The 13,351-nt window shown below is 41.5% G+C and overlaps 1 protein-coding gene across 6 annotated transcripts in view; it reads right to left on the reverse strand.

Moving 5' to 3' along the window:
- The window catches only part of GRAMD1C (GRAM domain containing 1C), a 56,085-nt gene that overhangs the window by 13,262 nt on the left and 29,472 nt on the right, over window positions 1-13,351 (reverse strand). For 5 of the 6 annotated variants that reach the window (XM_074928000.1, XM_074927990.1, XM_074928009.1 and 2 more), the window contains exons 7-9: window positions 8,702-8,820; window positions 7,437-7,599; window positions 3,497-3,659 (exon numbers count right to left, since the gene is read on the reverse strand). In XM_074928000.1, coding sequence (XP_074784101.1) covers window positions 3,497-3,659; window positions 7,437-7,599; window positions 8,702-8,820 — 445 coding nt within the window. The remainder of the gene's footprint in view (window positions 1-3,496; window positions 3,660-7,436; window positions 7,600-8,701; window positions 8,821-13,351) is intronic. The other variant, XM_074928019.1, reaches the window with a different exon arrangement.

Below are 13,351 nucleotides of genomic sequence, written 5' to 3' on the forward strand. Positions count from 1 at the left end.
AATCAATACACCACAAGCAAATTCAGAAAGCTGAAGTGGTAAGAGCAGAGGCTGTCAAACAAATTAATAAGACAGCTGATTTTTCCACTCCACAGAGTTGGGGGAGAATCAGCAGGAAAAAAAAAAAGTATGTATGCAAGTCTTGGCACTGTTGAGGACTTCTATGCCACTGGGGATGGGGGAAAACTGCACACTGCATGAAGAATACGCAGGTAGGAGCCTTTCACCAGATACACCTGAAATCAACTTAATAAAAAGAATTCCTAGAGTGAACATGTTCCAGACACCATCTAGACTAAGACTGCATCAACAATATTAACCATTATCAAAAGAGCATGCCTATACTTTAAATGACTAAGTACAAAATTAACTTGAGGAGGTACTGAGTAAGTATTGTGACAATGCTAGCTTTTTCTAGTTCACAAGGTAAAAAACTTATTCCTTTTACCTTTAGATAACTCATACACCCTCCAAACTCCAAAGCAACAAATACTTGGTAGTTACATATTCAACAAAATATATGCTTTTGGTACTTTAAAATGCCAACAAAAACAGGGCTACTCTTCCATACATACATTGTATATCCAAAATTTCATTTCTTTGGGGGTGTAAAACCAGGGCTGAACTAATTTTAACTGCCCTGTATTTCAAACATTTTCTGCCCCATATATCCCTATCTGCAAGAAAAGTCAAGCCACTGCTGTACCCATCTCAGCACTAAAGTGCAAGCCAGTTACGTTTTCCTGCAGACCACACATTTAAGGTGGTTATTAGTACAAATAAAAACAATATATTAAGTCTGTCAATTTATGTAAAATCAGGAATTTATGGTGTCCCCATATACATTAAAGCTTTCTATTAGAAAAGACCGGTTTCTAATTTCATGCCTCCCCTTCTTTCTTTGAAGCATTTTATGCTGCCAATCATTGCCAGTGGAAAAAAAAAGCAGCTACACAGAGTAAGGGTCATTTGAAGAATTTCAGAATCTCCCAGCTCTACTTTGGAAATACATATTCTGTGCTTGAACTAAAATTTGTTTTCCAAAATTTAGAATCAAGACTGCTAATACTAATTTTTAACCCATGGCTCGAGAACAATACTCCAATTTATGAAACCCAACAAAAGCATCAAGATGCAGGTCAACAGGCCAGTGGCACATATGAGACACACCCTCCCATCCCCCAGGTAAGCAATGTGAGAATGGGTTAGGGTACAGGAACCAGTGTTGCTAAGGCCCTGGCATTCCAGCTTTGGGTGTCAGGCAGAGCTGGAGTTGGAGAACAACAGTCTCGAGCTTGCCCCTCACCTTATTTGCCAAGATACCTCCATGGGCAGCCTGAGTATGAGCCAAAGGACACAAGAGACATTAATCACATGGGTAAACCTTTGCCATGTAGGAAAGCTAGTTTCATTTGCATGAAGGAATTCACCTTGTAAGAGGATGGGGCAACTGCAATAGAAAACAGACAGAGAAACAGAAGAAAAAAATTCTAAGCATGAAGAAGGGAATACAAGAGAAAGATTAATGTTGTAGGACTAGAAATTCCTGCTCTGAATAAAAAAAGACTAGTCTTGGGGGAAGGAGGAGAAATAAGAAAAGCAGCATGAAGTCTTTAGTCTCTTTTTTTAAAGAGACATTTTCAGTTTAATATGCTATATTTAGTCAACATCACCAATGCAGGGATGACAGGGAGTATTTACTGCTGTTTAGGCAAACAGCAGCATGAAAGACAACAGGACTCTTTTCATTCAGTTTCTGCCATAAAAAATAAAATCCAGAGACAGAAGAAAGATGTGGTACTAAGAGGATAGGAAAACTGCAAGATACCCAAAAGATCTGAAGGCCAAAGTTTTTGCTGCTCTAAAAGATACACCTTGTGATAGACTAAACAATTTGTGCAGCTTGTGAAGTGTGTAGGAGTATGGCACAAACAGCAGCCTGTTCAAGTAGGTATATTCACAAAAATGATACAACCTGACATGCCGTGTGTAGAATCTGAACTCAGGCAAACACAGAAGCAGTATGGGGTAAGCAAAAGGAAAGTTAGTTGAATATAAAGTATATCCTCAGGCAACAATCACAACTTGCATGCAACCACTTCAATCCCTGACTTTGAAAGCTTTCCCGGACACCTCAGTGATTCCAGCATAATGACACCTGCAAGCAACTTCAGTTGCCAACTCTGAAAGGATGAGATGTAAAGTTCCTCAACCAGATTAAGAACTGGCCTCAATTAACCGAACTGTTCTATTCTTGCCAACAGGTAAAAGTTATCTCTCTGCATATGAAAGAAATATCCAGCTGCTACTGAGCACATTGCTACTGTTGAGCTTTTCTGTCTTTCATGTGCACACCATATACAACTTTGGAAGCAATGCAGGTTTGTGCTCACCTCATTTTAAAGGCATTTACAGAGTCTAAGATGGGATATTTAACAGAACATTCACCACAACTTCAGGGATCTGTCTGAACAACTCCAGTCCTTTGACATAGAAAAGTTCCCCATGGTAAGTGAAAAGCTCACGTTAGAGAGCAAGAACTTGTCAGGGACTACTGTGGGACCACAGAACAAGCGCCCAGAGACCTAGGCAAAAGTCTCACTGTCACCCAGCCTGGGTAAAAGACACCCTCTGGCCTTACTCTCTCCCCAGGACATAGCTTTAAAACACTTACACCAAAACCACTGTGAGACATACAGCTACACTTTTTTGTCCTACAGCAGGATAAGGAAAGAAAGCACGTAACAACCAAGTTACAATCTCTACACTACTGCGGTATCCAAATTTCTTCTCATCTTGTACTGGGCAATGAGTTATGAGGATGGTATATTAGGATCCATTAAGACACTAACTCTGTTAGTACACAAAGTGTAATCTGCTCCAAAATACACGTCAAGGTTTTTCCATCTTCAGGCCAGATTCACGATAGACAACACACTCCTGAAACCTGGGAAATTGTCTTGCCTGGACTTTCAACAAGTTCCTCAGTCTGCTCCATCAAACTGAAGCCCACATGCCTTCAGAAAGTAGAAGTGTAAAGAAGTGGGGTGAGGAGAGCGGGGGAATCTTTCAGAAACTGGAGAACAGTCAGAAATTTTTCCCGAGTTCCCAAGAAGTGAAAACAAATGAAAGAAAAATATTTGAAATACCTGTGAGAGCATGGAAAGTGAACAAAGAACACCACACTGTCACAAAACTTTTTTTTTTAGCTTAAGCTGTTAGCAACTCTTTACCCATCAAAGGAGAAAAACCAAAACCACAATTTGTTTTTGTTCTAAACACCCCACAACAACTTCTTTCTTCCCAGAAACTAAGTAAGATACAAAGATGTTTTTGCTGCAATTCTGTGAAACAAATGAGCAAACAAGTTTCTAAGATCAGAAAGATACTAAGATTAGACCCTCTAACTTACTCCACAGGTGAGATAGAACACCAGAGTTCTACCAGAGACAGAACACCGGGTTGTTTTACAGATCCCAATTTTTAAGAGATTTACCTTCTTCGCTATCAGAGGCACTGCTCTTCTCTGGAACATTTTCATTCTCATTCAGGTCCAAGGACTTTTCTAAAGACCTGCTCCTGACTAGCTTAACAGGTTTTCTTTCTGAAGAAGGAAGAGGGCTCTTCTTTATTTGCTTCTCATTTAGGGACTCCTCCACCTGAAACAACCAAGAGAAATAAAATGTATCAGTAATCACAGACTTTTTTTAAAAAAAGAGGAAGTTACTTTCAAAGAAGAAAGCCATATAAAGGAAGCCACAAATTCTTCCCGTCCAATTACCACACAGTCAAGCACTAATTTCTCCCTTGCTCCCATACCCCAGCCAACCTCCCTTCCTCTTTATTTCAAAGTTTCACTTTACCCTGCTAACAAGGGACAGACTTACTCATCTTTACTGTTATAACAAGAGCTGCCTTAAAGGGGAGAGTTTACTCCCCATCCAGTCCCCTTGTGCCCGTATTTTTTTCCTGCCAGTTTAGCAACAGGTCCAACAATCTTGAGGGAAGCACAATAAAACAGGCAGGGTCTCCCTTTTTCAGCAAGATGAGGTCATCCTAGTCCCAAACATATTTGAAAGGTTTCTTATTTTGTAGGGCTCTACGACCCTTAGATAAAAAAAAAGTTTTAAAACACTGTCTACAGCCATCCTACCTATAAAATGTGACTTCTCAGAAACAAAGAAATGGAGTATTATTTGCCATCTCCAATACATAAGCAGGAAATCCCCCAAAATATCAGTCCCTGAATCAACAATGCAGCTCTTAACCCTAAACTATAGTAACTGGATGCTAAGTTTACATTTCATTACACACTTGGTGCAGTAATTTCTAGTGAAACTGTATGTGCAAGGTTCATACATCTCAAAATGCCAGCCAAAATGCTTGGCTGCTAGCTTCAAATCCTGGTTTTCATTCTCCCCAAAGCTCCCATTGCCTCCAGTGGAACAGCCCTCATATTCAGTAGTACTCAGATCATAATAAACAAAATCGGGCCTCCTCAGCTGAGTAGTTCCGATTCATCTGCAATACCATCATCCCTAGAGATTATTCAGCACAGACTCAAAAAACCAAGAGCATCCGCTACTTGAATAATCATGAGGTACTTCCTGTACTTCTTTGTTTTTTTCAAAATAAAGACCATCTACTTTTTTTTTTGTGTAACTGAGGGCCATTAGCAGAAGGTGGGTGGCTGGAAAACAGAGACAGGCATGAATTTAACTGCAGTATAAGCAGGCAAAAATAATCCCTCAAGGTCAAAAATAAAAAAATAAAAAAGGAAGACTATCAAAAAAGCAGATCAATTAACAAATGTTCCTACTGAAAGGAGCTACAGTGCCTGAAGTTATAATCAATCACATAACAGGAACTAGGACAGAATCAACATCATGTCAAAACACTCTACCAATACAGATGAAAGTCAGAAAAGAGCTAGTTATGGTGAAACAGTCTAAAAATTGACATACAGATCCAGCTCAAATCCAAGGAACTTTCATAGCATTTTGATGACAGGGATCTGGCAAACAAGTGGAGCTCCCACCAGCAGCATAACAGTCCACTATGCCATGAGCAGAGCAGGAGAGTCAGACTCGAGTCAGAGGACAAGAGCAACAGCTCCTACAAAAATGCCTTTCATAATGTCAGGAAAGAAAAGATTCATCCTGAGGCTTTTGCAATACCTGATCAACTCAAACACAGTTTTCTTGGGGTTTCTGGGTTGCTGGTTGTTTGGGGGTTTTTTTGGAAGGGGGGGGAGCATGTTTGGATTTTTTTTACACTAAAGAATAATGATTTTAAGATCTGCCAGCTGGAATCAAAGATGTATATTTTCTTCCTTATATGCATTTATGAGCTAGTCGCATACTGCTAAGCTCTGTGCCAAGGCTTTTCTAGTTTTTAGTGAACAGAAGGCTCTGGGACTGGAAAGCCTCCCCTCCAAGGGGTGGAGGGAGGGTGATGGTTGAAAATAAAGGCACTAAGGTGGTTCCCCACACTGAGATGAACTGCACTTAGAGAAGCAGACCAGCCATGACTGGTGTTACACACAGACTTTCTTTAATCAGCTATGGACAGCTATTGACAATACTTTTCCCAGGACAGGCCAAATACCATAGCCAACCCCTCCATTATTTCAGTTTTTCCTCTGATGAGAGCTTTGGGACTTACTTTGTGTATCAGAGCAGTAAAGGAGAGGTTAAGCCTGTTTCCCTCCAGTCTTTGGAAGGTGATTAACTGTTTTGTATCATCAGTGGGATGGTTTTTGATCAATACATTCTGAACACTACTGCCTCTTCCTATCACCCTGTGCTTCTACAAACTACGCTGTAATCCAGGGGCTGTGGAGAGAGCATTGACGTTCTTGAGAAATGCCAAGTGACACATACAGCTGAACACAATCACTATGTATTTTAGTTACACTGAAACAGTAAGCTAAACAGTTACACATTTATCAAGATTACTCTTTTACACTATAATTAAAAGGACTTTTTAAAGGCAGTTTATTCAAGGGAGAATCGCAGCATTTTTTCTTGTGTACAAACCAAATCCCTGAGCATTACTGCTCACCAACATGCCCAATTAGATTTAGCACCTGCAAGAGATCTCTGGGAGTGGCACCCACTAGGTAAACAAAAGACTTCTTTCCCAGGCACAGCAATTATTTTTAAATGGTTGTTCTTGTGCAAAGACGATTTACAAATCCAAACCAAAGCTACCTGGCTAGATTTTTAGTTATCCTACAGAGCCTAAACTCCAGCAGCATCCACAGTCCTCCCAGACCTCCCTTATAGCTGTCCAAAAATCTTATTTTATACTGTTAGGATTTCCACAAGAGATACCCATCATCCGATTAACTAAGTTTTTAACATCTGACAAACACCAGTATTGTTTGCTGGGTGTGAGTCTCTAGCCATTAACTTGGATTTCAGCAAAACTATTTAAAGCCTGCTTAACCTCCAGATCAGTTTTAGCAAGTGACAAAACCCAGAATATTTATATGGTAATAAAAGCTATTACAAACATCCCCTTTTCTTCCCTCCCCAAATTTTCCAAAACAGAAACAGCAATTAGGTAGCCAACCCTAGTGAATTTTGAAAGAAATGCTTTAGTGCTTTATTTGCTTTTCCAAGATCTTTCCCTTGGAGTATCTATTAAGTGAAAATGTCTATAACCTTTTAGGACTACAACTACATGCAGGAGTCCCAGCAACTGTGCACACCTCAGAACACCCTCCCAACTAGCCAAATACATTCACAAATCCATACAACACCACGAGTGAAACACTCATGCTTGTTCAATTCTATTAACCCATGGAATGATGGGAAAACCCATCTTTATTATATCAAGTGTGGGTTTTTTAACCCTTCATTCTGAAACATTTCCACAAGTTTAAATAAAAAATGCTTCATATATTCACAAGAGCAGACTAATTGACCCTTGAAGGCAAGGATAACACAGCTTAACTACCCTCTAATAAAGCTCATGTATAGGAGAGACAGAAGAGATGATGTTTTAAATGACAAATAGCACATGCAAGAAAACACCAGAAGTGAAGAGAGGCATTAATTTCATAAAGCATTTGGATAAAAATGCACACAGTCCCTAGGAAAGTGGATAAAACACAGTTTATTTTGTTTTTAAACAAAGACCAGGGCACAAGCCTCAGCATTCTAGCCAGGTTAGCAGTGAATTAGTAACAGGACGTTCCTGAAACTCACACCAACAATATTCTCTTATATAGAATTTTGTTAAATTCAAGAAACATTCGTGAAACCTGAAGATACTCATCTTAAATTTCTGATGTGAAAACCTCCTAAACTATTATGAACTCTCAAAGGCTTCTTTAGAAGTTACAGTCCCCATATATCCTTACATATATACAAGTTAAGCATATATGCTTATCAGTTACAAATAGCAAGAAAGGCTGTGTCAGCACTTACTCCTGGCAACGCGTGTCTATTGAGTGACTCTCCTTCTGTTTGAAGTGTGGGTTCCCGAACTAAACCAATCATTTTAGGTAGTTTTTCATCCCTTTCTCCAGAATCATCACAAATGCTGGATCTGTCCAAAGCAAAAAGGAAGATATCTTTGGAGACAGAAGTGCTGAAAAAAAAAATAAATCTGAGAAAGCTTCCAAGTGTGATTTTTGCATTCAAACCACTGTGGTTCAGCTAATATCAAAAGCTACCAACTCATTCTTCCCACATCCAGCTCATTAATTTCTCAAGCCATTTTCCTCACCCTAGCCACTTCTCAGAAGGTTCAGTTTCTGACCATAAGGTTAGTAAAACCAAGCACTGGTGAATCAGAAAAAGTGTGTGCTGTGGGAGAAGATGAAACAGATAGCTTAGAACAAATTTGGAAAGAAAACATTTTAAGAAAGCTTGAGACAAGAATTTTTTTCCTGCATCCCTTATGCCAGAGTTTCAAAGTAGTATGTTTTCTACAGGAAAAAAAAAACCTAGGAAATATTTAATAGGACATGTTTTGAAGCTTGAAGTGAATTTAATATTTTTTTTCTAACAGACATACTCAGATAATATAGGATTGAAGAGAGACATAAATTACATTGTTCAGTTTTGTAAAACCATACTTATTTACGTATGGATACAAAATTAAAGCCCTGTTATTAGATTTACCCTGGCAGTTTGTAAATTAGTTCACATTTGTTCGAAAAAAATCAAGGCAACCATTAAAAAAAAAATCCACCTAGTTAGATTATTCCAGTTTCCTAATTTAAGCTGAGGACAATACAAAAACAAGCAAAGACTTCACACATCAGGAGGATAAACCAAAACAAGTATTTTGGTCTCCACAGAGGAGAGGAAGAAGCATCTGATCATCATATATAGCTCCATTCCGTTCAGCCCTTCCATTTTGTTGAAGGGCATGCAGATCCTGGCTAGATACCACCATGAAAAAAGGTTGCTCTTTAAGCTCTCCTGATGATATCCCCAAGCAGATACAGGGAGAACAAGGTCTTCTGATCTCCCTCCTCTAAGGGGCCTCAGCTGTGCTCCTACTATGAGACAATGAACACAATTAAGTTTTCATGCGAGCTCAGTTTATGCAGTTCTTTGCATCCTTTTACTATAGGCTTAACCTTCCTGGTAAAGCTACAGCAGCACTTTGGAAAAAGAATTTCTAAGCAAGAGGTCACTGCTTCTCCTCAAGTATTTCAATAAGCTTTACAGGCTCCCCTTACCGAGGCTGCCCATTGTCCTCAGACGATGAGTGGAAGCTCTCCATCTCCTCGCTGTTCAGGCCCAGCTCAGAGCCATAGCTCTGGTGCACCAGCTGCCAGAATTCCTGCTTGGTCAGCCTCTGAAAGAAAGCGAGCTAGTCAAGAACTACGGCATGGGACAGTAAGGCACAGGAGGTAAAACAGTAAGAAGTTTGAATTACGCCACAGCCTTTAACCTCAATTCTGACAAGGACTGAAAGCATTTAGGTATCACATTCCAAGATTGGATTTCAGCATTTTGGGGAACCGTACTCCTGTCTACTCCATACTCCCAAACCATAACTGTTCAACCAATAACACCAGACATGAGAAAACTTGTTATTTCAAGAAAACATGTTTGTAACCATTACTTGCTGCTTCATGTGTCCCCAGTGTTTTCACAGATATGTTCAAGGTAGCTCGCTCTTGAATTTCACACGATATGGCACAAGACCAGTAACTAGTAGACAGCCAGTGCCTCCCTCTTTGATCTTCGACAAACTGCTTAATAGATACATGCCTGTTTCTTCAGGATGCTCAGAGAGCTTTACAAATGGTGAGAGGCTAGCGTTTCAGTCCCTACAGACAGTGGTGTATAGGTCAGCCGTCCACTTTGCCAAGGTGGGACAGGAGATCCTCACCTTGGAACACCACCATAAGCCCCTTCACCAAAAAAAAAAAAAATAGTTGCTGTTGCTCAGTAAGAATATTACCTTGACTCCTCACTAGCTACTCTTATCTTTCTATATAGTATCTCTGCCATGCACCATGAATTCCCACAGCTACTGGGATATTTTTAAGTTTTTTTCCAATCATCAGGAAAGTTAGGAAGTGAAAGTAGCATGACAAACTCGTATCAGCAAAGTAAAGCAGCAACTAGTTTCAAAGTCCAGTTCAGCTGTAGAGGGCTAAAAAAAACCCAAACCCAAACCAACAAAAACCAAACAACCAAAAAAAAAAAAAAAAAAAAGAGAGAAAGGGAATAAGTTTCTGGGATTTAGCAGAGCTCAGAGAGCAATAGTAGCGATCTTAAAGAGACACCACACTGGAAAATGTGCCTCAGCCACAATCCATATTGATCAAGGGAACAGAAACGTGCTAATGAGGGAGTAACACAAGTCCTGCTTACTATTTGCATGAAATGATCACATTAAATATCCATGCATTATTTAAAAAGGGCTTTAAATGATCCTCTCCACCTCCCTGCCTCACCTGCAGAGTGTTATACTACCCGCAATTTTAGACAGACCTCAAAGAGCCGACCCAGGGGCAGCAATGTAAATGCATCCCCCTGCACCCCCTCGGCGTTCTCCGCCCCCGGGGCTCCCTCCCGCGCTGTGTCCCGCCCGGAGGGCGCCTGTCACCCCCTCATGGCGACAAACCTGCCGCTCCCCGCCGCCCGAGTCCCGGCGCCGCTCCCGGGGCACCCCCGGCCCCGCCGGTTGCCGCCGCGCTCCCACTTCCTGATCGGCGGCGGCGGCGGGGCCCGGCCCCCCGCAGCGAGCGGGGCCACTGGCGGGCATCGCCACGGCGCTTGTGGCCGTGGCCGGGACACCCCCACCACAAACAGTGGGAAAGCCAGCGAGGTTCAGGGCAAAGCCCGGGTGGGTCAGGATGGGGCTGAGGGGATTTTTCCAGCACAAGGGGTCGGGCTGCTCAGCAAGCAGCTGGCACAAGCATCCGGCACAAGCATCCCAGAGCGGCAGAGATCAGTTTTGGGGTATTTAATCCTACCGAAGACAAAGTAAACATTAAAATATACAGCAAGGCAGCTGGTGCCAGACTCCCTCTACCACGGGGGTTTGTTGGACGAAGCGATGTAGCGCTAAAAAACCAACACACGCACCCCCATGCTGCTGCCTTGCTTTCCCCTCGGAGCAGTAAACTCCAAACCACAACCAACCACCTCCAGCTGCTTCCATTAAACGGCTAAAACCAGGAGTAGGTATTCCACGGTGGCAAAATAGGAGGGAGGTGTAGCTTTAGACAGCACAACTTTCAACCTCAAATTAAAGGACAGAAACAAGGCCACTTTCACTTCTGTGGCCCGAGATTGCCAGTGCCTTTATTTCTAGTCATAAGAAAATAACTGGCAAATGCCTTAATGCCTCTAATTAAATTCACCAGCACGTTCTGCACCAGTCTGTGGGCAAATCAGACTGCCCTTGTACACAGAGCTCAGCAGCTTGAGGAGAGCAGAGAAACTTTAAGCTATGCATTTTAGGAATCTATAAAGCTGTTTCCTGTGGTTTTATAAAGTCGCTGTTACCAACTTCTTCGTCTAAAACAGGATTCTCACTCTGCTCAATTATTCCTAGCTCAGCTAGATATAATGAGTTGCTAATGGTCACAGCCCAAGATCAAACCAGACTTGCTTTATTATATCAGAAAGGATTAGTTCTGAAGGCAAAGAAGGGCACAAATTCTCTGGGTCAGACTTCTGCTTCTGAGAGGACGGTTTGAGAAGCTCTGAAGCTTGAAAAGCTGAATCTAAACATGAATTATTTTGCCCACTCAAGGTGATGGTTTATGCCAGGTTTTTACTCTCTTCGTACGCAAAACCAAAGGCTACAAGAAGCAGCTGGGACACCTTTTTGTCTTTTCAGCTGAGAGCACAAAACGCCAATATTTTGTTTCACACAAGACAGTTGGTGGCATGGCACAAGCAATACTACAGAATACCACTGACAGAAACAAAGTCACCCTTTTTTTACACCCTATGGATAGATGCAGAAGTAAGAACAAGACACTCAGTACAGGTTTACTCGAGAAACAACTCCCCACCACACACCACACTCCCACCAAGCAACTTTGATGTCAAACTCTGTGACTGCGTGTTTGCAGGACAGGGAAGGAAAATGGCAAAACCCCTCTGACCGCCCAAACATGAAGGTCACTATCGACCCAAGCCCTCTTTGATCTCTAAAACAACCTTCTGTTGCACACCAAGGTGCAAACAAACAACTCTTTCACAACCTTCCCTGAAAAGCTGCCAGGGAAGGCAGAACTGCTGCCCTGGTAAATGTTTGCCACAAGAACCTCAGCTCATCAGAAATTCTGGTCCCTTTTCACACCTCTAGACTTACCTGCTACAATGTCCCCGGAGACAGGTGCAAATCTCTACCCAGCAAAGCATAAGAAGAACAGGAAAATAAATCCAGCTCTATGGAAGAGGACTCATGGGAATTGAGACTGATTAAGTTAAGATCTTGTTCCATTAGAAATAAGGAGCGCTGTGTTCGTTTGGGATTTGAATGACCTGCCTAATTAGATTTTAATTTGTTCCTTCCCCCTTCAACTGGAAGGACATTTGACACCCCTAAGCTTTAGAAAAATAAAGCAAAAGAATAAACACCATTGCTCTTACTGTCAACAGCAGCCATTAGTAAACTTGTTTTACAAATCTAGAAAGCCTCTTGCAAAACAGGAATTTTGGCTGATTTTATATGCTGATGTATTATTGAAAGCCTCAGTGGATGTGGAAGCAGCTATCTGTTTTATCAAGATTGGTGTCATGTCTCTTCCAGACCTACATTAATGACTATTTTCCATGATGCTTCCCCTTCAACCAGGAGCATTTAAAAAACAATGGCAAGGTAAAAGCCTAAGAGACTCACTCTGAGCGCATTTTACAATAGGACTGTAAAAAAAAATAAAATGGAATTTTCCTTGAAAGAAAAAAGTCTTTACATGGACATTTTAAGAAAATAGCCTGAGAATGAACTATCTTAAGATGAAGGTACCCACTGATTCCCAGAACAACAAGCTGAAGGGCACCAAATGCACAGTACTGCACTCTGAGCAAGATCCAAATGAGAAACTATGAGCTAGAGAATTACAACTCAGCCAAGGGGACCAGGAGTTCTACCAGAACAGTTACACAAAGTTGGGGGAGAGCACCTTGATGGCCGAAGTAAGCTTAGGCATGGAACAGCATGTAACCATTCGCTGGTTTTCTTACACAACGCAAGTCATCTGGCAAACTTTACACAAATCTACTTGTTCCAACTGTCTAGGACATGTGATACTTAAAAGGTAGAAGGCAGAATGGCCACAAGATGGAGATCTGGGAAAGGGCATGCTGACCCTACCCAGTAGTTCTGTGGGTGGTGAAACCCTGAGGTGTATCAGGTAAAGCAGACAGGTCACTCTTCAGAGGTGAAACCTCATAACATGAAATCTATGCCCAGGAAACACTGACGAGGCCAGAGCCAGCGACTGAAAGTTACCTCTGCACAAATGTGGTTTGAAGCAAATGCTCCATCCCCTGGATCTAAATCCTGGAAATTGGGATTATTCATCATCAAGTGGCATAAACCAGCACTTGCAACAGCTGCATTCAGAGTTACACTCCAGATGACACCAGAATGACTTTATTTCACAATGTAACAGTTGGATGGTGTCTTCAGGTCTAGCAGATGCACTCCAGATACAACTAAATTATCCACAGGCTTCAAAATATTTAACTATCTGCAGAGGATACATTAAAACCAGCTCATTTTGGAACTGGTTCCAGAGTGAGACTTGCTTTTTTTTGTCACAAGCCTTACAAATCCTGATGAGATCCCTTTGACCACTGGAGCCCAGAAACACCAGGCTTCGTGTATTCAGGGCACTGCATATCATGCCAGA

Source organism: Athene noctua, chromosome 1, assembly GCF_965140245.1.
Source record: "Athene noctua chromosome 1, bAthNoc1.hap1.1, whole genome shotgun sequence".
Lineage (NCBI taxonomy): Eukaryota > Metazoa > Chordata > Aves > Strigiformes > Strigidae > Athene > Athene noctua.